This window comes from Nycticebus coucang, chromosome 9, assembly GCF_027406575.1.
Source record: "Nycticebus coucang isolate mNycCou1 chromosome 9, mNycCou1.pri, whole genome shotgun sequence".
Classification (NCBI taxonomy): Eukaryota; Metazoa; Chordata; class Mammalia; order Primates; family Lorisidae; genus Nycticebus; species Nycticebus coucang.
In genome coordinates, this window is record NC_069788.1 from 118945275 (window position 1) to 118973183 (window position 27909).

The 27909-nt window shown below is 37.8% G+C and overlaps 1 protein-coding gene and 1 pseudogene across 1 annotated transcript in view; both read left to right on the plus strand.

Annotated features, from left to right (window-relative positions):
- COG6 (component of oligomeric golgi complex 6) overlaps positions 1-27301 on the plus strand; it is a 123600-nt gene extending 96299 nt beyond the window's left edge. The window contains exon 19 of the mRNA XM_053601702.1: positions 25319-27301. Coding sequence (XP_053457677.1) covers positions 25319-25466 — 148 coding nt within the window. The 3' untranslated portion in view covers positions 25467-27301. The remainder of the gene's footprint in view (positions 1-25318) is intronic.
- On the plus strand, positions 9229-10364 carry LOC128593595 (chromobox protein homolog 3-like; annotated as a pseudogene).
- Positions 27302-27909: the final 608 nt, after the last annotated feature.

The window sequence follows — 27909 nt, forward strand, 5'->3', positions numbered from 1 at the left end:
AAGGTTTCAGCAGAGAGATCTGCAGTCATTCTAATATTCTTGCCTTTGTAGGTTATGGTTTTCTTAAGTCTGGCTGCTTTCAGAATTTTCTCCTTCATATTAACTTTAGTGAAGTTAGTTATGATGTGCTGGGGGATGTCTTATTCAGGTTGAGTCATGCTGGGGTTCTGAAACTGTCGTCTGTCTGAATTTCAGAATCTCTTGGCATGTCCGGAAAATTCTGTTTCATAATTTGATGGGAGAAGAGCCTCTGTGCCTTGAGAAGCTAGTTCATCACCCTCAGGCATTCCTGTGAGGAGAATATTAGTTTTCTTCAATTATCCTAGAGCTCTCTGAGAGAATGATCCATTTTTGCTCTCCATTTCTCTTCTTCTTTGAGAGTTTGGGAGCGTTCAAAAGCTTTGTCTTCAGTGTCAGAAATCCTTTCTTCTGCTTGCTCCACTCTGTTACTGAGGGATTCTAATGTATTTTTCAGGTCTCTCAGGGTTGCAAATTCTTGTTTCAATGTGTCAAAATCTTTGGTGCTCTTGTCTTTTAATTTGTTGAATTCCTGAGCCAACTTCTGAATTTCTCCTCGAATTTCCAATTTCCACTTTTCCTTCATTCTGTTAATCTTGTTTGGTATCCAAACTCTGAGCTTGATTTCTGACATCTCGGCCATCTGTTTATGAATGGGATCTTCAGTTACATCTGCCGTATCTTTCTTCGGGGGGGGGGGGGGAGTTGATCTACTCTGGTTAATCATGTTACCAGAGTTTTTCTGCTTATTTCGCCCTATGATTATTTTGCACCGTTGTTCTAGGTGAGTGGAGAAAGAAAAGTTGGATTTGGGGCTCCAGGAGTAGTGATTAACCAGCCCTTTGCCAAAAGCTGGGCCTGTTGTCTGTACCTTTTCCCCTAGAGCTTTGCCAAGGATCCATACAATGCTACGGCCTGAGAAAGTGGGGATCTGCTTGGTGTGGTGGGGCTAAGTGGCTCTGTCTTGTTTTCAGCTGGTCTCTGTCCTACCCTAGTGAATCAGTTACTCTGGTTTGAAGTCTCAGCTGTGGAGAAATACTAGCAATTATGTCACCCCGCCCCCCACAGGCAACAATTGGAAAAGGAAAATCAAACCTTCCTACAACCACACACCCAGGGTACCACTTGGATAGTACTTGGGCAATTGTCCCAATTCAAGAGGTCCAAATCAATTGTCTCAGTCAGCACCTGTCTCAGGTGGGAGAGTTTAAAAGGTCTCTAGCAACCAGATTGCAGGGGTCTGCTGACAACTCATCTCAAATATGATTTACACCGGTGCTCCATGAGGTCAGGAGGACCCACCCAGCCAATAATTAGTCTGGGAAGGTTGATGCCTCCTTCCCCACCTTACACCTCTGTCACACCCAGTCACTGATTACCCTGCACAGCTGTGACCCAATTGCCTCCAATGAGCAGATACTCCAGGGGTTTACACCTGCCTGAATCACAGGGCGATCTATGTCTCCTCAGCCAGGCCACTGCTCAGCCATGGCACCCTAGTAGGGGAAGTAGGTCCAGTTTTAGAGGGTCTCGCCCGCGGGATATAATGGGAGGACTTTAGAACTCCGCTCGTTTTTTTATGGGGTACTCTGAGCCATTCTCATGGGGGAGGGGACTCCCATCCACTTGGTGATGGATTTTGTACCTTTTGTTGTATCCTTGGGGTCACAGCTTGCCTCAGCATGGTTGATGTGCCTTCTTCAACTTCTCTCTTGGCACAGCTCTAATACGCCAGGTTCATTGCTAAATTTCTGTCCTTTAACTCTCCTTCTGGACAGGAGACTTCTGTGGAAAGCTGGCTTCAGTCAGCCATCTTGTCTCCGCCCCCGAGTAGAAATGTTAATGTATTTTTAAGGGATGGAGTGTAGCACAGATGCCGTAAAAAAAAAGGACAAATAGGGCTCTACAACCTTTTAAAGATTTATAGAAAGAGAATACATAAACTAAGTTAACATATAAACAATAATATGGAAAAATATTTACAGAATGTATAACAGATTATCCTTAATGTGTAATAAGATCCTACAAATTCAAAACACTAGTAAAAATGGCCACAGAAGAAATACAAATGGCAAAAGAAGGAGAAAACAATAATTAAAACAGTTCAAACTGGAACAATAAGAATTATTACTTACCAGACTGCTGACAATAAAAATTTTGAACAAGTCTGGGAAATGGACGTTTTCATACTTTTTAAATGAGAATGTAAGTCACCACAACCTTTTTAAAGAGAATTTTGGCAATATTCATCAAAATTTTGAAAGCATATATTCTTTCTTTCTTTATTTATTTTTTATTGTTGGGGATTCATTGAGGGCACAATAAGCCAGGTTACCCTGATTGCAATTGTTAGGTAAAGTCCCTCTTGCAATCATGTCTTGCCCCCATAAAGTGTGACACACACCAAGGCCCCACCTCCTCCCTCCGTCCCTCTTTCTGCTTTTCCTCCCCGCCATAACCTTAATTGTCATTAATTGTCCTCATATCAAAATTGAGTGCATAGGATTCATGCTTCTCCATTCTTGTGATGCTTTACTAAGAATAATGTCTTCCACTTCCATCCAGGTTAATACGAAGGATGTAAAGTCTCCATTTTTTTTAATAGCTGAATAGGATTCCCTGGTATACATATACCACAGCTTGTTAATCCATTCCTGGGTTGGTGGGCATTTAGGCTGATTCCACATTTTGGCGATTGTAAATTGAGCTGCAATAAACAGTCTAGTACAAGTGTCCTTATGATAAAAGTATTTTTTTCCTTTTGGGTAGATGCCCAGTAATGGGATTGCAGGATCAAATGGGAGGTCTAGCTTGAGTGCTTTGAGGTTTCTCCATACTTCCTTCCAGAAAGGTTGTACTAGTTTGCAGTCCCACCAGCAGTGTAAAAGTGTTCCCTTCTCTCCACATCCATGCCAGCATCTGCAGTTTTGAGATTTTGTGATGTGGGCCATTCTCACTGGGGTTAGATGATATCTCAGGGTTGTTTTGATTTGCATTTCTCTAATATATGGAGATGATGAACATTTTTTCATGTGTTTGTTAGCCATTCGTCTGTCATCTTTAGAGAAGGTTCTATTCATGTCTCTTGCCCATTGATATATGGGATTGTTGGCTTTTTTCATGTGGATTAATTTGAGTTCTCTATCGATCCTAGTTATCAAGCTTTTGTCTGATTGAAAATATGCAAATATCCTTTCGAAAGCATAAATTCTTAGCCTCTTCTAGATATTTTTTTCCCCTTTCTTAGTTTTGGTAAAAGTTTTAAGAAAACTGGTGAACTAGCATTGTATTCTTTGTCCATGAAGACTTCTCAGATTTTCCAAAACTTCAATCATACTTGAAATTAAATACTTGCTTTCTATTATTAAAGGGAATATTTTAGCTTTTTTTACTTTTATTGTCCTATTGTCCATTATTTTGTGCATTATTTTAAAATCTAAGTTTTTTACTGTTTTGCTTATTTTATTGTATGTACCTAAATTTAATTCTGTAAGTTCTCACTAATTATGATATTTAAAAATTGAGATATCCATATTATTCATATAAATATTAATAACACAACTAAGAATTGATTAGTGCCTATTAAACCACTTCTTTCATTCTGAAAATTATTTTTATGGGGCAGCACCTGTGGCTCAGTGAGTAGGGTGCCAGCCCCATATACTGAGGGTGGCAGGTTTGGACCTGGCCCCAGCCAAACTGCAACAAAAAATAACTGGGCCTTGTGGTGGGCACCTGTAGTCCCAGCTACTCGGAAGGCTGAGGCAAGAGAATTGACTAAGCCTAAGAGCTGGAGGTTGCTGTGAGCTGTGACACCATGACACTCTACTGAGGGTGGTAGACTCTCTCTCTAAAAAAAATAAATAAATTATTTTTATGTATGTATTTATTTTTTGAGACAGTATCTTTCTCTTTTACCCTGGGTAGAGTGCTGTGGTGTCACCATAGCTCACAGGAACTTCTAACTGTTGGACTTGAGCAATCCTCTTACCTCAGCCTCCCACATAGCTGGTACTACAGACGTATGCTACTACACCCAGCTAGTTTTTCTATTTTTTTAATAGAGAGCAATCTCACTCTTGATCAGGCTGTTGTCGAATTCCCGAGCTCAAGCAATCCACCTGCTTCAGCCTCCCAGAGTGCTAGGATACAGGCGTGAGCTACCGCACCCTGCCCATACTGAAAATCCTTAAATGTTATTTGCAAAGTATTCTAAATTAAATATGACCTGTTAGTGTATTTTCAATTTTTGTTCAGAAGAATAGAAATTATATTACCAGTTTGACTACTTATTTTAAAAGTCAGGGTTACTTTGAAAATAGAGTACTTTATACCATTTAGGATTCAATATTAAAGCAGATTTTCTAATTGTTCTTCACTCTTTTTTTTTTTTGAATGATAACAACTTCCTTTTCTTAAGAATAATCTTTGTCCCATTTCTGCTATTATATGGGCTTAACATATGTTTAATCTTACTTATAAAGCATTTGAGGAAATAACTTGTACTCAATTTAATCTTTTCAAAATGATTCATATTAGGCAAAAATAATTTTTTATCTTTCTGTCTCTTAATTCCTGCCTTTCTCTTCATACCCTATTTAATATGTCAGTTGATTCCTTGAAATAGGTCTTTGAAGTGTAAAACATTGTTTTTAATCCTGCCTATTTTGTCAATACTCTTTTCTCCTAAACATTTCTTAGTTCCATGGGTGCTGTACCTTTGGAGCACCCATCACTCTTGTCCCTTTCTTTCTTGTCTGATAGTCTGACTGGATTTCAAAGGAGATTTTGATTGAACACTTCAGTTTTGGAATAAACTACTGAATAAATTTAGCCAGGAAGCAAGGTAGTATAGAAAATAGGGGGGGAAAAAAAGAAAAAGTACATGTTTTTAAAGAATTCTTCATCCCTCCTTGAGGTGTATTTGAAGTATGTTGTTCCCTTTTCTCAAAACTCCAATATTCACTTTAAAGCTGTGTAAAAGTAGAGTTTGCAGTTTAGAAATGACATTTAGGAATATATAAAATGTTCTCAGTAAGTCTTTGCTTATTGAATCAGAATTATTTTCATAAAATCTGGAGAAACAAGGAAAATATAGATGCTTCTTAAAGTGAACATATAGGAAAGTGGGTATGACTTGATTATTCTTTTTTTTTTTTTTTTTTTTCAGTTTTTGGTCAGGGCTGGGTATGAACCTGCCACCTCCGGTATATGGGGCCGGCGCCCTACTCCATTGAGCCACAGGCACACCCTTGATTATTCTTTTATTCAAGATTCTTCCCTATTGTGCATACTAGAAATAAAGCATTACCTATGATAGAATTGTTTATTATTATCTTTTTTTAATGAGAAAAATGGAATACTTTTTTGTCTTTCTTTTTTAATCTCCTTTTACCCACATGTACAAACTATCAGGAATATTTGTACAGATAAAAAATAAAGCAACTTTTGGGTAAACGGAAAGAAAAAACCTACAAGGGAAAGTACTAGTAGACACTTGTGAACTGAAAAACAACTGGGATATTGAACAATGCTTTAGTTACCCCAGAAAGTTCAACCTATACAAGTAGGAGTAACCTACTAGTACAGTAAAGTCTAGTGTATTAGGATTCTTCAGTAAAATAGAACCAATAGGACAGTTCTATAGATATATGAGAGAGTATTTATTAGGGAAATTGATTAGATGATTATGAAGGCCGAGAAGTCCCATGATAGGCTGTCTGGCAGTTGAACAGCCAAGGAAGCTGGTAGCATGGCTCAGTCCAGGTCCCACAGCCTCAGAATCAGGGAAGGCGACTATGTGATTCTCAGTCTGAGGCTGAAGCCTTTACAGCTTGGTCGAGGGAGGCCACTGGTACAAGTCTCAGGATCCTGAGAACCTGAAATTCTTATGTCCAAGGGAAGGAGAAGACAGTGTTTTAGCTCCAGGAGAGAAAAAGAGTGTATTTGCTGTTGCTCTGCCTTTGTTTCATTCAGGCCCACAGCCAATTCTCAGGAGCCTGTGCACATTGGGAATGAAACGTCTTCACTCACTCTACCAACTCATGTACCAGTCTCCTCTGGACACAATCTCATAGACACATCCTGAAATTATGCTTTACCAACCAACTAGGCATCTCTTACTCCAGTCAAGTTGACACATAAAATTAACCACCACAACTACTTTAGACTCAAACTAAAAAAGCTTAAAAACAAGCCTCCAAAGGACTAAGTTGAACTTTAACTAAATTAGCTGTCTTGTAGAACAAAACTTGACACATTGGAAGATGACAAGTAGTCAACAGTGTAACACTGGTAATGTAGAGCCTGCAATCAAAAATTCCTTTAGGTGGAGAAGGAGACAAATATGAAGTGAAACAGTCCTACAACTGGTAAAGTTTATAGAATTAGTAGACAGGGAATTTAAAACAGCTATTAAAAATGGGTTTAAGGATTTAAAGGAAAATGTTATGATACTAAGAAAACAAGTAGATAATTTTACAAAATGGGTTCTAGACCTGAATGATAACAACAACTAAAATGAAAATTTCAATGGATGGGCTTATCAACCAGTTGAACACTCCAGAGGGAAAAATCAGTTAACTTGAAGAAAGGACAGGAGAAACCACCCAAAATGAAGCACAAAAGGAAAAAAAAATAAAAAGGTTAGAAAAAAGATGGAATCTTAGTGGATTGTCAGATGACATTAAACAGTCTAATATATGTATAATTGGACTGTCATAGTGCAATTGAAGCAGAAAAAGTTTCAAGAAATAGAAATAGTTTTTTTGAGTTATGATGGAAAGCATGAACCCAGAGACCCAAGAAAGTAAATAAGCCCCAACAGAGAAAACTATATGAAGGCACACCATGATAAAGTTATTAAAAACCAGTGATAAAGCCAGGCACAGTGGCTCACGCATGTAATCCCAGCACTGTGGGAGCCTGATGAGGGAGAATTGCTTGAGCTCAGGAGTTTATGACTTGTCTGAGAGAGACTGAGACCCCGACTCCTAAAAAAATGGAAAAACCCAGCCAGGCACCACCATGAGTACCTATAATCTCAGTGGCTTCTGGAGGCTGAGCCAGCAGGATGTCCACAGCCCGAGTGTAAGGTTGCAGTGAGCTATGATGCCATTGCATTCTGCTCAGGGCATAGGGTGGGACTCAGTCTCAAAAACAACAAAAAAAAGCAAAGAAATAAAAATAAAAAATAAGCAAGGAAATAAAAAAAGAAAACCAGTGGTAAAGAAAAAAAAAATTAAAAGTAGCTAGAGGAAAAAAATTATTATTTACAGGAAACATTAGTGATCTTCTGACTTTTCATTAGAAACAGTGCAAACCAGGAGATAATGGGATATCACCTTTAAAAAACAAATGAATCCTCACCCATTCTGAGAGCTGTCTATTTGCTTTATTTAGTGTGTTCTTGGCAGTGCAGAAGCTTTTTAATTTGATCAGATCCCAGTAATGTATTTTTGATGTTGCTTCAATTGCCCAGGGTGTCCTCATAAAGTATTCTCCCAGGCCAATTTTTTCAAGTGTTTCCCCTGTACTCTGTCCAAGAATTTTTATAGTTTAATGTCTTAAGTTTAAGTTCTTTAACCAGTGAGAGTCAGTTTTTGTTAGAGGAGAAAGGTGTGGGTCCAGTTTCAGTCTTCTACAGGTTGCCAGCCAATTCACCCAGCACCATTTGTTAAATATGGAATCTTTCCTCCAATTTATACTTTTGATAGGCTTATCAAAGATCAAATGACGATAAGTGTCTGGGTTTACCTCTTGGTCTTCAATTCTGTTCCATGCATCTACCTTTCTATTTTTATGCCAGTACCGTGCTGTTTTGATCACTATCAATTTATAGTATAGTCTGAAGTCTGGAAGCATGATTCCTCCTGATTTGTTTTTATTTCTGAGTAATGTCTTGGCTATTCGAGTTATATTTCCAACAAAGGTCTAATAACCAGAATCCACAGAGAACTCAAACTTATTACTAAGCAAAAAACAAGTGATCCCATTTCATTGTGGGCAAGAGACATGAACAGAAGCTTCTCTGAAGAAGACAGGTGCATGGCCTACAGACACATGAAAAAATGCTCATCATCTTTAATCATCAGAGAAATGCAAACCAAAACTACTCTGAGGTACCATCTAACTCCAGTAAGAGTAGCCCACATCACAAAATCCCCAAACAACAGATATTGGCATGGATGTGGAGAAAAGGGAACATTTCTGCACTGCTGGGAAGTCTAGAGAACAGTCAGAGATCTAAAAGTAGACCTACCGTTTGATCTTGCAATTCCTCTGGTAGGTGTATATCCAAAAGACCAAAAATTACTTGGCAATAAAGATATTTGCACCAGATTGTTCATTGCAGCTCAATTCATAATTGCCAAATCATGGAAGAAGCCCAAGTGCCCATTGTCCCATGAATGGATTAATAAATTAAGGTATTTGTATGCCATGGAATCCTATGCACCATTAAAAAAAATGGAGACTTTACCTCTTTTATGTTTACATGGATGGAGCTGGAAAATATTCTTCTTAGCAAAGTATCTCAGGAATGGAAAAAAAAAATCCAGTGTACTCAGTACTACTATGAAACCAATTTATAATCACTCACACTTTTCATGTGAAAGATGAATCACAACTATAGCCCAGAATGAAGAAGGGAAAGGGAGGGAGAGGGGAAGGGAAGGGAATCCCATAATGGCATAATATTCATGATCTATATACAAATGACTTAATAAAAAAAAATTTTAGGATAGAAAAAAAAAACTAAATGAAAAATAGTCAATCTTAATTGTATACTTACTAAAGAATCTTTCAAACTAAATGTGAAATAAATGTGTGTTTGAAATTAACAGAAGTAGAGAACATGTATCACCAGCCTAATACACTGTAGGAAATGATGAAATTCTTTGAGTTGAAGGAAAATGATACCAGAAGAAAATCTATTCTACACAGAGTAACGAAGAGCACAGGAAATGCTAAATATAAGAGTAAATAATAGTTGACCACTTAAAGCAAAAATAGATTCAACTGTGGAGTTTTAAACACATAGAAATAAAATATATAACCAATGGAAGTATAAAAGATTCAGTGGGAAGGAAATGTAGTATTGTGATATTGTACCACGAAATATATAATATTGTTTGAAGGTAGATTGTAAACCTTACAGCAGCCACTAAAACTTGAAACAAAAATTATTTAATGTGCTAGTAGACAAGATAAAATAGAATATTAAAAAAGTAATTTTAATAAAAGGGAAACAGAACAAATGAATCAAGTATAAAACAAATAAGGTGATATGCAACCTTATAAATAACTGTATTAAATGTTAAAGCTTAAGGCACGCAGGGCTGGAGACACCGCAGACTCGTGACCTGGAGCAGCTCGGAGCTGGTGAATAATACTTCAAGTCTCCAATAAAAAATAGCTCCAATAAAACTACATTGCAAAAAATGGGAAAGAAGCGGAATGGAAAGAGTAAAAAGGTTGAAGAGGCAGAGCCTGAAGAATTTGTGGTGGAAAAAGTTCTGGATTGATGAGTAGTAAATGGGAACGTGGAGTATTTCCTGAAGTGGAAGGAATTTACAGATCCTGATAATACTTGGGAACCTGAAGAAAATTTAGATTGTCCAGAGTTAATTGAAGCATTTCTTAATTCTCAAAAAGCTGGTAAAGAAAAAGATGGTACAACAAGAAAATCTTTATCTGACAGTGAATCGGATGATAGCAATCAAAGAAGAAAAGAGATGCTGCTGACAAATCAAGAGGCTTTGCCAGAGGTCTTGATCCTGAGAGAATAATTGGTGCCACAGACAGCAGTGGAGAATTAATGTTTCTTATGAAGTGGAAAGATTCAGATGAGGCAGATTTGGTGCTGGCAAAAGAGGCAAATATGAACTGTTCTCAAATTGTTATTGCTTTTTATGAAGAGAGACTAACTTGGCATTCTTGTCCAGAAGATGAAGCTCAATAATTGTTTGCATTGATATATATATATCTGGGTCTTGGGAGTGTGAAGAAATAACTACATTCTAGTAAATCAAGTTTGATATGTTTATTTTGAAAGTAGTACTGGGAGAGTACTGTCCAGAAGATGAAGCTCAATAATTGTTTGCATTGATATATATATATCTGGGTCTTGGGAGTGTGAAGAAATAACTACATTCTAGTAAATCAAGTTTGATATGTTTATTTTGAAAGTAGTACTGGGAGAGTCGTCGGGGGTGGGGCTTGCATCAGTAGCACTGGTTACTTTGAACAGATAAAAGCTTTCTCTAGTTGTTTCCTTTATCAGAAAAAAAAATTCGATACCATGGTATATTATTTCCTCTGCATTAGAGAGCAGCTTTTCTAAATACTAAGGGAAATTTCCATAGCCATTATTGAGTAACAACTTGTGTTTAACTCTTTGCCTAAGGACCATTCTGGGGTTGTTTTTTTTTTTTTTTAATTTGTTTCTGTATGTGTATACATAACATTCATATGTAAATGATTTTCTTTGTTTTTAAACATTCGCCAAAACAAAAATCACAGGTAAGCCCAGGTGTCTGCAATACCATCATTCTGAGCAATATAAGAATAGAAAATTTTCCTGAAGCCATAATGTGTCAAATTAAATACCGTTTCCCCGAAAATAAGACATCCTCCGAAAATAAGACCTACTTGCAGGAAAGATACGACGGCCTCTGAAAATAAGACCTAGCGCATCTTTGGGAGCACACCTTAAAATAAGACACTTATTTTCGGGGAAACAGGGTAGTTGATTCTTAATTTGACAATTTAAATGGATAATTTAAAGGCAGCCATGTCAGAATCAGTATGTATAGTCATATAAATGCAAAATTGTGTTTACAAAACTTCTAAAAGGAAAAGCTTTATCATTACCAACAACCTCCCCACTCACATGAGGAAACTAGACAAATCCTGGTGTGTTCTAATGAGGTAAACAAATAAGACTTAGTTAAATGGTCATTAAAGATTCCTCTAGTAAGCCATTCCTCGGCTTGGCTTATAGAAACCTAATCAGATGGTTAAGCCATGTTGGCAGTCTCATACCTGTTGACATAAATGTGTGAACAAACTTTGTAACCTAAAACTATTGACCTGCATGTTTTTTCCTTACCCCAACTCATTCCTTACATGTAGACTCAACCTTTTCAGTATTTGGGTTACTGGTTGAGCAGAAGCCATAAAAAAAGTCATAATAGAATGTTATCCAACTGTATATTGTTTACTTTTATTTTTGTAAATAATAGTGAACATTGGTCAATAAATAGTTTTATATTCCTTAAAAAAAAAAAAAAAAGAAAAATTAGACTGCAAGACAGATAATACCAGAGTTGTAAAGAAGGACATTGTACAAGGCAGTAGTTTGGATTCATGAAGGAAATATGTTAGTAAATCTAAGAGCAGAGCTGCAAATAACATGAAGTATAAGTTTACAGATTGAGGAATAGGTATATTGGGTACTATATTTAGATATTGCAACACTCTTCTCTCTAAGTAATTGATAGAAAAAGTAAACAGAAAATTATTATGATGTGAAATAATTGAATAGTGTTACCAATCACAACGTGACAGGAATATTTAGAATACACACAACTGCAAAGAATATGCATTCTTTTCAAATTCACATAAAATATTCACTAAGCTAACATAAGAATGAGCAAAAAAGGAACTAAATTCCAAGAACTAGAAAATTCAAAGGAAGTTTGCTTTTACAAATTCCAACTTACATCAGTTTCTACAATGAAAGTGAGTAACTTGTTACCCTATTTTAATATAGAAGAATCTCGTTTTAGGTTTTAAAAAGCATAGTTCACCTATATCCTTTTTACAAGAAACCATTTAAAACAGATTACACAAAAATAAGCAAGAATTGCAATATTAATAAGCAAAATTGAATTCAAGATGAAAATTATTTAAAAAGTCAAAGTCTCCTTCCTGGTAAGACAGCGGGCAAACTGCCTGGGTGTGCAGGGTCCTCGAATCCACAAGCAGGCAAGCAGGTTGTCTATGCCCACAAGCCATGCCGTGGTGCATTCCTGGCTCCTCTTAGCCCTTAGCTGCTGGGCTGTCTTCATCAACATCTCAAGCACCCAAAAGGGAATTCTTCTGTTTGCTAAGATTATATTGTGCCTGGTGATTCTAACCTGCTTCAGTGCCTTGACACCAGGTACTCCTTCCAGTGGGTGGTTGAAACTATCCTTGCTGCTTGTCATTTTTGTCATCTATGTGTGTGACTACAGCACTGAGATGCCAATCATCAAATGGCCCCAGAGTGATTTCTTCTGGACCCTCATAGGGGTGATCCTCTACCTGACACCTCCGCTGTTGTCCTTGTTGACACAGGAAACCACTCTAAAACCTACTTAAAGTATCTCAAGAATGGAAGAAAAAATATCCAATGTATTCAGCACTATTATGAAACCAATTTACAGTCACTCATACTTTCATATAAAGAAATAGATCACAACTATGGCCCAGGATGAAGAAGGGGGGAATGTGAGGGGAGGAGGGAGGTCAGATCGAGGGAGGGTAAATGGGTCAGATCACACCTATGGTGCATAATGCAAGGGTACATGTCAGATCTATTAAGAATAGAGTATAAATGTCTTAACACAATAATTAAACAAGATGAGGTATATATTAACCAGTGTGATGTAAACGCTCCTAATTCTATATGAAACCAGCACATTGTACCCCATAAATGCATTATCATTACCAACATGATCTATGCGTTTATGATTTAATAAAATTAAAAAAAAATAATAAAAGCAGCTGCAAAAGAATAATAAAATAAACCATGGAGCTGCACCTGTGGCTCAAAGGAGTAGGGCGCTGGCCCCATATGCTGGAGGTGGCAGGTTCAAACCCAGCCCTGGCCATAAACTGCAAAAAAAAAAAAAAAAAAAAACCATGGCAGGGGTGCTGGGCCTAATCACTCTGAGCCTTTTTGGGTCTGATGCCTACGTTATCTCCTCCCTTTAGCAGCAAAGACACACAGCTGCCCCCACCGACCCTGCAGATGGCCCGGTATTGGCAAATTCCTCTCCTTTCTCCCTGCAACCTGCAAATAAGTCCTCCATCCAAATAATTCCCCCCCATAACACTCCCAGCCTACCAATTCCCAGCCTCCTGTTGAGTCAAATGTGCATTTACTGGGAGAATTGTGTCTTCCGGCTTGCCAGTCCGGGCACCTTCATGGGCATGCATAGGTCCTCTTTCCTTCTCCAGTGGAGACTCCAGTTCTGCCCAAAGCAGACCCCACCTAGGCTGCAAAATGAGTGAAGAAGGCACCTGAGACTGCAAATTCCATGCCCTGGTTGTGACCCACTCTAAGTGATCCCCTTGCTGTAGGGGATGGTTCTGTGGAGGGATAAATAGATCATAAAAAAAAGTCAAGGCTCGGTGTCTGGCATGCCAGCCATATACACTGGAGCTCGCAGGTTTGAACCCGGCCTGTACCTGCCAAACAATGACAACTACAACCAAAAAGTAGCCGGGCATTGTAGGGGGTGCCTATAGTCCCAGCTGCTTGGGAGGCTGAGGCAAGAGAATTGCTTAAGCCCAAGAGTTGGAGGTTGCTGTGAGCCATGATGCCACAGCACTCTACCAAGGGTGACATAGTAAGACTCTGTCTCAAAAAAAAAAAGTTTGGCTGGGCTTGATGGCTCATGCTTGTGATCCCAGCACTTTGGGAGTCCAAGGCTGGGGAATTGCCTGAGTTCACAGGTTCGAGACCAGCCTGAGCCTGAGTGAGACCCCATCTCTAAGAATAGCTGGGCGTGTGGCAGGCTCCTGTTGTCCCAGCTACTCAGGAGGCTGAGGCAAGAGGATCACTTGAGCCCAAGAGTTTGAGGTTGCTGTGAGCTGTGATGCCAGGGCACTCTATCAAGGGTGACAAAGTGAGACTCTGTCTTCAAAAATGAATGGATAAATAAATAAAATAAGTCAAAGGTCAGTATTTTATATTGATAATAGTTAAGGTCTTAGATATAAAGACTGTAAGATGTGAAAAATTCTTTACAAAAATCAAATAAGCCATTGTATTAAAAGAAGAAACACCAAAGATACGAATGAAAATCTTATTGGAATTTACTACATAAACCAGATAGAGAATAATACCATGAAATCATGTTGGAATGTTGAATATCTATGGGAGACATCATGCTTAGTTACGAAACGCTAGAAATGTTTTCATTAAAGTTCAAAATAAGGTATGCATGCTTACCTACTATATCTATTAATATTTACCTTGGAGGTACTAGCCAGTTTAGTTTTAGTCACAAATATTGAAAACAATGAGTAAAACTCATTAATTTTAGATGCTTGCACCAAAAATGAAACAATGCAAACAAATAGAACTAAAATCGAGCTGTTAGTTGGCCAGATTCAAACTAAACAGAAAAATTAGTACCTTTTCTATATATTAGCAATATCTAATTAGAACATGTAGTGAAAAATAAAAGGCTTTATTATAATAGAAGATTGTTTCCTAGGAATAAATTTCTATAACTTGGTTGAAAATTCTAAAAGAAGACCTGAATAGGCATACCCTCTTCACAGGTGAGGAAATTCATTACTGGAACAGTTTAATCTGTAAATAACTTCTACACAGCTCCAAGTCACACTTCCCATGGAACCATCATATTAAATGTTTATGTAGAACAGAGTTTGTGAGACTCATCACTTTTGAGCATCTTGGCAGTTACTGCTCTGATCCAGGGTAGCATCATCTGTGCCCAATTCTCACATAAACTTCTGAACTAGTCTCTGTTTTCACTCTTGCCGTCTCCACCACCTTCCATCCCAACCCCTACAGCCTGATAGGAATATCCCAGCTGGAATGATCCTTTAGTGGATTACTTTATCCTTTCAGTGAGTCAATGAATTAGGATTTCTGTTTAGCGGAAGAGGACATTGCTGAGAAGGATTAAGTAATTGAAGTATAGATGCACAGATTCATAATACTTTTTAAGATAAAGAATAAATTTACATAATAATTACTACTATAAATAAAAATAGTAAGAAGCAGAGCCATGATGCGAATCCAGCATTTCTAATTTTAGAGCCTATTGTCTTCAACACTAGACTGTACTGTATTTTTAGTAACCCTTTCTATGTTGAGATTATATTTCATTATTTTGAAAGGATGGTCATAGGTGTTTGACATATGTGATAGATAATACATGTGAGATATGTGCCTTGGTCTCATAACAAGTTTGCTTTAATTTCACTTAGAGACAGAAAACTGACCTGGGGTGAAAAATTAGCTTGACCATTGTGACGTTTTTGATATTTGATAAAGAAAAATCAAATTTTAACCAATCTGTTACTCATAAGGGTATTATCATCATCTTAGTTTTTTAGGCTTAAACTTTTGTCACCTTTTCTGTTATGGCTCATATGATTACACTGTGGTGCTAAAATAAAGCTAAATTTTAGTGATCACAGAACCTGATGTTGAAATAATCTGTTTTTGGAAATGCTGGGTTTGTGGTAATGATGGAAGTTGTGTCATGTTGTTCTGGTAACTAAAAATTCTAAAGGACTAGTTAATGACAAGCACACTGATTTTGGAAGTAAGCAGTTCATTTCTTAGTTCACTGTTTTAAATAATTATTTAAAATACAGTTAATTTCTTTGAACACACTTTAAAAAGAGTAACATTTCCATTTAGTTATGTATCAATCTTTATTAAGATTTTTGAAATTTATAATACTAGATTGTTATGGTACTGTAACATTTGTAACTGGACAAATTGAATTCCTCAATTTATGGTATTTTGATGATATTAACTGAAAAATGTTGCCATTGGTAAAATTTTAAAACAAGCTGATCTTTTCTTCCCTCAATCCTTTTTTCTAGCAGTAAGTTAATTATCTGATTATTATATTTGCTATATGATAAACTAGTATAGTAAGCTACTTTCTAAATATAAGAAATGTTAAAACTTTTCAAAACTTCGATAGGCAAATGAGGTCTGAGAGAATAGCATGTCCTTTCAGTGTCATCCTGAAGCATTATTGTTAACCGGATCATCAGAATTAATTAGAGAATGTCCTTTGTTTGATTCTTTGTTTGCTGTTGGTCAAAGGTCCTAAACACTGCGCAGATATGTCAGACATGTCCAGGGGAAGAGAGAGCCCTAATGTCTCTTGTTGTTCTATAGCATATTAACCTGTTTTACAGCTAACCTGCTTTGTTCTCACCTTCCTTTTCAAATGTCTATAAACGGTCAGTTTCTCAACTTGTTCTGTGAACCAGCTTTACTGTCTTGACAGTTTCCTAATTGATTAATGAGTTATTGTGAATTATTGTTAGATATTTGTAAGCTAACTTAGCTTAGAAACAGAAATGTGCCCTAAGGTACAACAGAATTTCAGTAAGTTTAAAATTTGTCATCAGGACTTGAAAATACAATTTAAAATTTACTAATTCAAAAGTTTTAAAAATTTATTGTACATTTAACAATTACTCTAAATTTTTTTTTTTTTTTTTTTTGGCCGGGGCTGGGTTTGAACCCACCACTTCCGGCATATGGGACTGGTGCCCTACTCTTTGAGCCACAGGCGCCGCCCTACTCTAAATTTTTTAAAATTATATTTAATATTTATTAGTGTACCTGATGATTTTAAACTTCTTATGAAAAGGAATAGCTTTGTTTCTGTGTACTCCTTATGTACTGTCGATTGAGTATTGATTCAAATTGAGTATTGATTTTATACAGTATTAGGTGTGAGTAATGCATGTTTTATACACCCCTCAAAAATCTGTCTATTTCTTTGAGTAAATGGATATCAAATGTATATGATATCTAACAAACTTTTAAAATAGCAATTTTTTATTATATCTTAATTTCATTTATGAAAAAATAATTTTTGCCTCATTTTGGTGAATTGTTAAGCTCAATTACAGGAAAGATCACCAATCAATAGATCAAAAAATGTCTTGGAGCCTCAGTTAAGTAGTTTTCTAAGTCACTTTCTACCATCATTTCTTCCAGCAGAAGGGTAGTATAGCCAGTAGCATCACTCTATTCTGTTCAAAGAATTTACTCAGCATATCTCCCCCTAATCACTCTCATTAAGGAAACTTCCGCAATTTTTCAAAAATGTCAAGTTGCTTCAACTTGCCAAGAGCGTGGACCTCATCAGAACAGGATACCAATGCTCTAACATCATAAGGGAATTTTTCATTCCATACAGCTATTTTTGTACTTTTCTAGATCATAGGTACACATAGTTCCACAGATAGTCTTACAAATGTATTATTTTGGCCATTATTATAAAAAAGAGAATATAATTCCTTGGAAAAACAGCTTAAAGAGTATGTTGTGTTGATGGTGATTTCATGGCCTTCACTTGTGTAACAAGTAACAACAATATTACTGTTACCGCTGTTACTATTACATTAGTCTGGTCAGTCATGTAAATGTATTCTTGACTACGTGAAACCAAAAGCTGGGTAGTGACTCTGTCCTGTGAAAAAGAATGGTGGTTCATGAGCCCAGAATGGGACTCCTTAAATACGAAAAGTTATTTTTCTTCATCAAGCATTCAGTGATTATTTATTTTATTTTTTATTTTTATTTTTTTTATTGTTAAATGATAGCTGTGTACATTAGTGCAATCGCCTGTACCCATTCTAAGATGCACCGTAGATGTGGCCCCACCCATTACCCTCCCTCCACCAAAACCTCTCCCCTCCCTTCCTCTTCCTTGGCCCTTTCCCCATAGTCTTGTGCTATAGTTGGGCTATAGTCTTCATGTGAAAGCTATAATTTAGCTTCATAGTAGGGCTGAGTACATTGGATACTTTTTCTTCCATGCCTGAGATACTTTGCTAAGAAGAATATGTTCCAGCTCCATCCATGCAAACATGAAAGAGGTAGTCTCCATCTTTCTTTAAGGCTGCATAGTATTCCATGGTATACATGTACCACAATTTGCTAGTCCATTCGTGGGTCGATGGGCACTTGGGCTTCTTCCATGACTTAGCAATTATGAATTGGGCTGCAATAAACATTCTAGTACTGATGTCTTTGTTATATTGTGACTTTTGGTCTTCTGGGTATAAACCTAGTAAAGGAATTATAGGATCAAATGGCAAGTCTATTTTTAGATCTCTAAGTATTCTCCAAACATCCTTCCAGAAGGAACGTATTAGTGGGCATTCCCATCAGCAGTGTAGAAGTGTGCCCTTTCCTCCACATCCACGCCAACATTTCTGGTTTTGGGATTTTGTTATGTAAGCTACTCTTACTGGGGTTAGGTGATATCTCAGACTAGTTTTGATTTGCATTTCTCTGATGATTAAGGATGATGAGCTTTTTTTCATGTGTTTGTAGATCTTGTGTCGGTCTTCTTTAGAGAAGTTTCTCTTCAAGTCCCTTGCCCACCCTGAGATGGGGTCACGTGTTCTTTTCTTGTTAATACGTTTGAGTTCTCTGTGGATTCTGGTTATTAGACCTTTATTGGAGATATAACCTGCAAATATTTTCTCCCATTCTGAGGGCTGTCTGCTTGCTTTACTCACTATGTTCTTGGTTGTGCAGAAGCTTTTTAGTTTGATCAGGTCCCAGTAGTGTATTTTTGATACTGCTTCAATTGCCTGGGGAGTCCTCCTCATAAAATATTCACCCAGGCCGATTCCTTCAAGAGTTTTCCCTGCACTTTCTTCAAGTATTTTTGTAGTTTCATGTCTTAAGTTTAAATCTTTTTTCCAGTGAGAGTCTATCTTAGTTAATGGTAAAAGGTGTGGGTCCAGTTTCAATCTTCTACAGGTTGCCAGCCAGTTCACCCAGCACCATTTGTTACATAGGGAATCTTTTCCCCACTGAATGTTTTTACTTGGCTGGTCAAAGATCAAATAATCATAAGTAGCTGGATCCATCTCTTGGTTCTCTATTCTGTTCCAGACATCTACTTCTCTGTTTTTGTGCCAGTACCATGCTGTTTTGATCACTATGGATTTATAGTACAGTCTCAGGTCTGGTAGCGTGATTCTACCAGCTTTGTTTTTATTGCTCAGTAATGTTTTGGCTATTCGAGGTTTTTTCTGATTCCATATAAAACGAAGTATTGTTTTTTCAAGATCTTTAAAGTATGACAATGGAGCTTTAATAGGAATTGCATTAAAGTTATATATTGCTTTGGGCAGTATGGACATTTTAACAATGTTGATTCTTCCCAGCCATGAGCATGGTATGTTTTTCCATCTGTTAACATCTTCGGCTATTTCTTTTCTTAGGTTTTCATAGTTCTCTTTGTAGAGATCTTTCACGTCCTTTGTTAGGTATACTCCCAAATATTTCATCTTCTTTGGCACTACTGTGAAAGGAATAGAGTCCTTGACTGTTTGTTCAGCTTGGTTATTGTTGGTATATATAAAGGCTACAGATTTATGGGTGTTGATTTTGTAGCCTGAGACATTGCTATATTCCTTGATCACTTCTAAAAGTTTTGTAGTAGAATCCCTAGTGTTTTCCAGATATACGATCATGTCATCTGCAAAGAGTGAAAGTTTGATCTCTTCTGACCCTATGTGGATACCCTTGATCGCCTTCTCTTTCCTAATTGCAATGGCTAAAACTTCCATTACAATGTTAAAGAGCAATGGAGACAATGGGCAACCTTGCCTGGTTCCTGATCTAAGTGGAAATGATTTCAATTTAACTCCATTCAATATGATATTGGCTGTGGGTTTGCTGTAGTTTAAGAAATGTCCCTTCTATACCAATTTTCTTAAGTGCTCTGATCATGAAGGGATGCTGGATATTATCAAAAGCTTTTTCTGCATCAATTGAAAGAATCATATGGTCTTTCTTTTTAAGTTTGTTTATGTGTTGAATCATTTATAGATTTACGTATATTGAACCAGCCTTTAGACCCTGGGATAAATCCCACTTGGTCATGGTGTATAATTTTTTTGATGTATTGTTGGATTCTGCTTGTTAGGATCTTATTGAGTATTTTAGCATCTATATTCATTAGTGATATTGGTCTATAATTTTCTTTTCTTGTTGGGTCTTTCCCTGGTTTGGGGATCAAGGTGATGTTTGCTTCGTAGAATGTGCTGGGTAATATTCCTTCTTTTTCTATATTTTGGAAGAGGTTTAGTAGTATAGGTACTAGTTCTTCTTTAAATGTTTGGTAGAATTCTGACGTAAAGCCATCTGGTCCTGGGCTTTTCTTTTTAGAGAGATTTTGTATAGTCGATGCTATTTCAGAACTTGATATAGGCCTGTTCAACATTTCCACTTCGTTCTGGCTAAGTCTTGGTAGGTGGCGTGCTTCCAGGTATTGGTCTATTTCTTTCAGATTTTCATATTTGTGAGAGTAGAGTTTCTTGTAGTATTAGTTAAGGATTTTTTGAATTTCTGAGGGGTCTGTTGTTATTTCATCATTACCATTTCTGATTGATGAAATTAGAGATTTTACTCTTTTTTTCCTGGTTAGGTTGGGAAAGGTTTATCTATTTTATTGATCTTTTCATAAAACCAGCTTTTGGATTTATCGATCTTTTGTATAATTCTTTTGTTTTCAATTTCATTTAATTCGGGGTTGAAGTGTTCTTCTTTCTCCAGTTGCTTGAGATGTTCCATTAAGTTATTGACTTCCTCTCTTTCCGTTTTCTTGAGGAAGGCTTGCAGTGCTATAAATTTCCCTCTTAGGACTGCCTTTGCAGTATCCCAGAGGTTCTGGTAATTCGTGTCTTGATTGTTGTTTTGTTCCAAAAATATGGTGATTTCCTTCTTAATCTTGTCTATAACCCATGTATCCTTCAGCATAAGGTTGTTTAGCTTCCATGTTCTTGTATGGGTATGCAGGTTCCTGTTGTTATTGAGTTCAACTTTTATTCCATGATGGTCTGAGAAGATGCAAGGAATAATTTCTATTTTGTTAAATTTGCTGAGGTTAGATTTGTGGCCTAGGATGTGGTCGATTTTGGAGTATGTTCCATGGGCTGATCAGAAGAATGTGTATTCAGGTTTTTTGGGATGAAATGTTCTGTAGACGTCTGTTAAGTCCAGATGTTGAATGGTTGAGTTTAAATCTAAAATTTCTTTGCTTAGCTTCTTTTTGGAGGATCTATCCAGGACTGCTAAAGGGGTGTTAAAATCTTCAATTACTATGGAAGTGGAGGAAATCGAGTTGCTCATGTCTGTTAGAGTTTCTCTTATAAATTGAGGTGCGTTGTGGTTGGGTGCATAAATATTAATAATTGAGATCTCTTCATATTGAGTATTACCTTTAACAAATATGAAGTGTCCATCCTTATCCTTAATTATTTTGGTTGGTTTAAAGCCTATTGCGTCTACGAACAGGATTGCAACGCCTGCTTTTTTCTGCTTTCCATTTGCCTGGAATATAGATGACCATCCCTTCACCTTGAATCTATATTTGTCTTTTAATGTAAGATGCGATTCTTGGATGCAGCAGATATCTGGCTTGAGTTTTTGTATCCAGTCCGCCAACCTATGCCTCTTTAGAGGACAATTTAAACCATTCACATTAATTGAGAGTATTGATAAGCCTTTCGAGAGACCCGTGGACATTTTTAATCCTTTTGTGACTGTGGAAGTTGGAATTTGATCAAAAATTTTTTGGGTGGGTTTAGTTCTGTGGTGGAGGATTATGCTGGTCTTTATGGAGGATAGGTGTAAGAATGTCCTGGAGAGCTGGTTTAGTTGTGGCAAATTTCTTCAACATGTGAAGGTCGTTGAAGTATTTAATTTCTCCATCATAAATGAAGCTCAGTTTAGCTGGGTACAGGATCCTGGGTTGAAAGTTATTTTGTTTTAGGAGATTAAAAGTCGATGACCATCCTCTTCTAGTTTGAAAGGTTTCAGCAGAGAGATCTGCAGTTATTCTGATATTCTTCCCCTTGTAGGTAGGGGTAATGGTTTTCTTTTGTTTGGCAGCTTTCAGAATTTTCTCCTTCATATTAACTTTAGTGAAATTGATTATGATGTGTCTGGGGGATGTCTTATTTGGGTTGAGTCATGCTGGAGTTCTGAAACTGTCCGCTATCTGAATTTCGGAATCTCTTGGCATGTCTGGAAAGTTCTCCTTCATAATCTCATGGAGAAGAGACTCTGTGCCTTGTGAAGCTACTTCGTCACTTTCGGGGATCCCTATAAGACGAATATTGGTTTTCTTCAAATTATCCGAGAGCTCTCTGAGAGAGTGGTCTGTTTTTGCTCTCCATTTCTCTTCTTCTTTGAGGGTTTGGGAGCATTCGAAAGCTTTGTCTTCAATGTCAGAAATCCTTTCTTCTGCTTGCTCCATTCTGTTACTGAGGGATTGTACTGTGTTTCTCAGATCTTTGAGGGATGCAACTTCTTGTCTCAATGTGTCAAAATCTTTGGTCATTTGGTCTTTGAATCCATTGAATTCTTGAGATAACTTTTGGAATTCTAATTTGATCTTATTTGCTATCCAGATCCTGAATTCAATTTCTGACATCTCAGCTATTAGTTTGTGCATGGGGTCTTGTGTTGTTTCTGCCCCACTGATCCTTTGGGGAGTTGATCTACTCTGATTATTCATATTGCCAGAGTTTTTCTGTTGATTTCGCCTCATGATTGTTTTTCACCATTGCCTCTGGCTGTCCTCAGAGTTGGGGAGGTGTCTCTCCAAGATTAGACCCCAGCGGGATCACTTTATTGTTGCTGGATCTTTGTAGAGAGTGACCCTGTGTACTTCCTCTGGGGCTGCTCTAGCTAGGGAGCTCTGGTTGTGGAAGCGGCTCCGGTTCACAACACACCTGGAACCAGCAACAGGGCTGGGGTGGTGCGCACGGTTCTGGGAGTGCCAGGCACCCCGTGACTTTGGCACAGAGAGCCCAAGACTCCAGCAGTCTCTGCAGGAGCAGGCCTCCGCGCAGAAGCAGGGAGGGCTCCAAAGGGCACGCAGCTACCAGAGTCCCTGTCCAGATGAACAGGCTAGTATGCAATCTGGGAGGACACAGAGTTGCGTGGCTCCCGCAGTTCCTTGTCAGGAAATGTGGAGGCCCGGTGGGTATGGGTCACCGGTCATGGGTCGCTGCACAGCTCTTATGGAGGTCTGGGCGGCGCCAAGCCCAGGAGTTTGAGGTTGCTATGAGCTGTGACGTCACGGCACTCTACCCAGGGCAACAGCCCAAGGCTCCAGTGTGCCAAAATCATCTCACTCTGCCCTTAAGGATTAAGGCTGTAAGGCAGCTCAGTCCCTGCCTTTAGGCTGCTCAGTCAGTAGGTTACTTTGACCCTCCCAATCCTTGCTCTGAGACCCTGAGGGCGGAGCTTGCCGGGGCAGTTCTTTCACAATGGCTTCCTGCACCCAGCTCAGTCTGGGGCCCCAGACAATGCTCAAAGTTCTCCACACTCCTGCTCAAGCTCTCCCCAAGGCAGTTCAACTGAGTGCCAAGTCCAAGTACACCGAAACAGTTCACAGGTAACTTTCGGATTTGCAGTCTCACTGCTGCTTGTACTTACGGTTGCCAGCTTGATTAGGTCCATCAAGCACACACAACCACTTGCCAGTTTTCCGCTGTTTTTGTCCTCCTCTTGGGGTCCGGAAGTCCCTTGCTGGCTCCCTGTATCCTCAGAGGGATGATTATAGGAAGATCCCACAGGCCAGAGATGCCTGGAGTCTTGTCTCCCCAGACTCACTGTTTCCAGTTACAGGGAAGCTGTTACTTGGCCGCCATCTTTAATCTCTCTCGTCAGTGATTATTTATTAAGCACCCATCATATTCAAAATATACTGGGTTTTAAGGGACAGGATATATGCACATAAATAATATCAAGTTACGTGAAGTTTTGCAGGGCAGCTAAGACTTGATAATTCTGTAACTCTAAAGAATTTTTAAAGTCCATTTTGAAATTGGGTTATACTGCAGTTGTTATATACATTCAATGTGGAACTATGCCCTCCCCTAGTACAAAGCTGTTAGAGGATGTGAGAATCAAGAAAATGTAGATAGATGCTTTATTGGGAGGAGTGGTAAATGCCAGAAGAGAGGAACAGAAAAAGTGGTGTAGATGTTCCAAAAAGGAAGAAACTATTTCTAGCTCTCAAGGTCAAGGAAAACTTCATGGATGAAAGAGAACATTTTTGCTGAACATTAAGAACGCTTAAAAGTGGTGGGAGAGACATCCTAGACAAGAGGAGAAATATAAGCACAGAAACTGAGCAAGAGCAGGGCAGAGGGAACAGTCAGCAGTTGTATTGAGTTGCAGAATTACAGTAGTGATACAGAATATTAGAGAATTTTGAATAGTGAGGAAGGAATATTGGCTTCTCTGAAACCATAGGAAGCCACTGGAGCTCCTTGAAATCCCCAGCTAAAGGAGAAACTTACAGAAAGTTTCCATCCAAAAGATTAATTTAACAGCAGTGCCTAGGAGGGACTCAATGTGGAGGGACTGCAAGGAAGAAGACCAGGTAGGAGTTTCTGTGTACTCCAGGCAAGAGTTTATTAGAACCTAAACTGAGGTGATATAAACTGTGCTATAAACTGAAGTAAGAAACATAATAAGAAAAGTAGGCTTAGGAGTAAAGCTTGAAAGGTACGTTTTAAATTTAGTTTGGTAAAAATCGGAAGTATAGTCATATAGGAATGGTATAAATAGCTGTGGATGACAGGAAGTATCATGAAAACAAGGAAAGAGCTGATACAGATTTAATGAAATTAAAACTTATTTTTGTCCTAGCTGAATAATTAAAAAAAAAAAAACCTTTGCAAGACTATGTCTAATACTCTTTAATGTGCTTTTGTAGAAATGTACATTTCTGAGAATGCTGTGATTTGTTGTAAGCAAGCGCCACATGTTTGGTGATACAGGGAGATGCAGTTGTTAGTGTAGGAGCTATACATTGAAGCTGATTACTGAAAGTTTTTCTGACATATAAAAGTGTTGATAAATTTGAATAATCATAAGCATCTTTTTTAAAGGTAATGTGTTACCATTTGCTTTTGCAAAATCAGTACACCAATAGCAGGTCAGTTTCTGTTTCTTGTTTAGCAGTCCACTGTATATAACAGAAATTGTTGGTAACCTTGAAGATGTAACAATGAACAAAACACAGTTCCTGCCCTCCCCCAGCTCCAGCACCTACAGAGTAATGAAGAATTTAATAAATAATTATAAAAACATGTTTTATCCACAAATCAAGATGAGTAATATGTGTACTTGTAGTGATTTCTAAAAAGTATGATAATAAGAAAATGAAGCGCATTGATTAAAAATACAAAGTGTTCTTGCAATTCATAGTAAAATGTATTTTTTCAGATGATGTATTCACATTTTGTTTATCAATAGAGAGCAGATTGTACGACAGTCTACGGAATTAGTCTGCAGAGCCTATGGTGAAGTGTATGCAGCTGTGATGAATCCAATTAACGAATACAAAGATCCAGAGAATATTCTACATCGATCGCCACACCAAGTGCAGACACTTCTCTCTTAATTATCTTACTTGATTTTGTTAGCAAATATTGCATCTCTCAAACACTGAAGATTGTTTAGTTTTTTAGTTTATTAATCTTTACTTTGGATATAATAGTTACAGTTTATGTCATAACATTGTAGTCCCAGTGATTTATTTTGGTCTCGGTAACATGGAAGTAAAAGTAACATGTTAAACTGAGAGAGTAAGGCTCTGTATCTTTTCTCTGTATAGAGATGTTCTGTTCTTTTCTAGCTGCCTCTGCAGCTTTGTAGTTTTTCCTCTATTCTGGAATCAAACAGTAGTATGAAAGGTCCGAGGGATTCTTTTTTAAAACTAAAAAATTTTAATTAATTTCTCTAAATTAATAACATGTAAAAATTTGTCTGGACTTAATGCCACATAATTAAGAAGAGGATATGAGTTAATAAATGTCTCTACTAAAGATTCATTTGCTTTCTTATTAATGTAAGAAGGCATACTTGGTAGCTTTTTGGACCTTGCCTGTGTCATGGCCCTTAGAGAGTTGTTAGAGTGTCAGATTATGCTGTTGGTTGTACTTATCACCAAATCTCCTTTCTGCTTTTCTCTAGCACTCTGTATATAATTGCGTACACATATTTGTATGCAACTTTAAATATACATTCATCAAAGAAGGGGAAAAAAGAGAAAGAAATTACTTAAGTAGGATAGATTCTACTCTCTGGGTATCCTGGAAGGAATTCAGGAGGCAGCTCAGTAGTTGCAATGAGCTTAGGCAGATTGGCATCCAGAACTGCATCTAAGTCTATTGTTTAAAAATAGATTTTGTCATACAATATGGACCCTAATCTGACAAACCACAAATTTTGTCTTGTGCTCAACCCAAAGAAATAATGATCTACTAACAATGGAGGACACACTGCCAGATAAAGTGGCCAACTAGCAGTGTGCCTCACTCCACAGTGGCTTTTTAGAAAGTATGGATTGGGCTCTGACTTTACAGCTTTAGCTGTGGGGAAGATTCAAAATCACTGTTTTTGTTTGTTTTTTTAATTTGAGACAGAGTCTCACTCTGTTGCTCTGGGTAGAGTGCTATAGAGTCATAGCTCACAGCAACCTCAAGCTTTGGGCTCAAGCCATCCTCCTGCTTCAGCTTCTTGAGTGGCTGGGACTACGGGTGCCTGTCATAGTGCCCTGCTATTTTTAGCAGAGATGGGGTCTTGCTCTTGCTGATGCTGGTCTGGAACTCCTCAGCTTAAGCAATCCACCTGCCTCGGCCTCCCAGAGTGCCAGGATTACAGGTGTGAGCCACGATGCCTGAGTAAATCACTGTTTTTTAAAATAAAAAATCTGTATGCACTTGATGTGACTTTACTGTGTTACTAAGATTTCCAGGATAGTTTATATTAGCAAAAAAATTTTGATTTTGGTAAATCTATAGAAAGGGATAAGTCCCTAAATTATAAAAAAGAAAACTTAGGAACAAGGGGAAAAAATTGACTAGTTTGAAATACTTTGAAAAGTAATAACATAAAATTAGGGTGTTTATAGTAGGTTATATAGTATATAACAAATTAGTATTTATAGAGCATGATCTGTTCATCTGTCTGAAGTTTATAATTGTTTATAATGAATGTGAGTCTTTGGAGCAAGCCTGATGCTATATCATCTATTTTGGTATTAAAAAAACCCCTGTATTTTTAGCCTTTTTCTTAGAAAATAAAGTATAATTCAAAAGCTTAAATATTACATAGTTTATTTCTACTATGAAAAAAAATTGATACCTTTCAATTAGTGAATTTGTTTTTGAAGGAAGAATGTATTTTGATTTTCACTTGATTTTTGCAAATAAATATTAAACTATTTTTAAGATAGTGACCAGTGTGGTATTTTTATGTATTTTGTTCATGTGTTTTTTGAAAATGTACCAATAGAGAAAAACTAGAAGATAGTCCAGAAGAATCATTGAGCTGAGCTCTCCTAGAGTGACTAAGGAAAAAGAAAACCCAGCCATACCTGGTGTGGGGACCTTTCCAAGAGTCATAACTCAGAGCATGCAGCAAGGAGGTGTGGTGAGCTGGATACAGCATATGATCCACAGCAGTGGAAATCTGATGAGTTAGGGAAGTGATTGCAACTGGCTGGGATCAGCTGCCCCCCGCAGAGGTCTAGGATGGGAAGAAGGTTTTCTAGAGTTTTCAGTTGTTGGAGGAAGCTGCACGTTGAGTGGAAAGCTTGGAAGAGTGGGCAGACTTGAACGGTGTACAGCAACCAGATTTGAGTGCTGGTTGAAGTGGATTTGCCATAGGTTTGGTGGCTGGCAAGGCAGCCATGCTGAGAGGGTCTGGGTGGCCAGGGGGTTGCCATTTTGGAAGGTCACGAGAAGGTCTTAGCAGGGGCCTAAAGCATGGCCATCTTAATTGTGCCTGCTGGGATCAGAGCTCCACTCTTGGGACAGGCTGAGGGACTCTTGCACCCCACA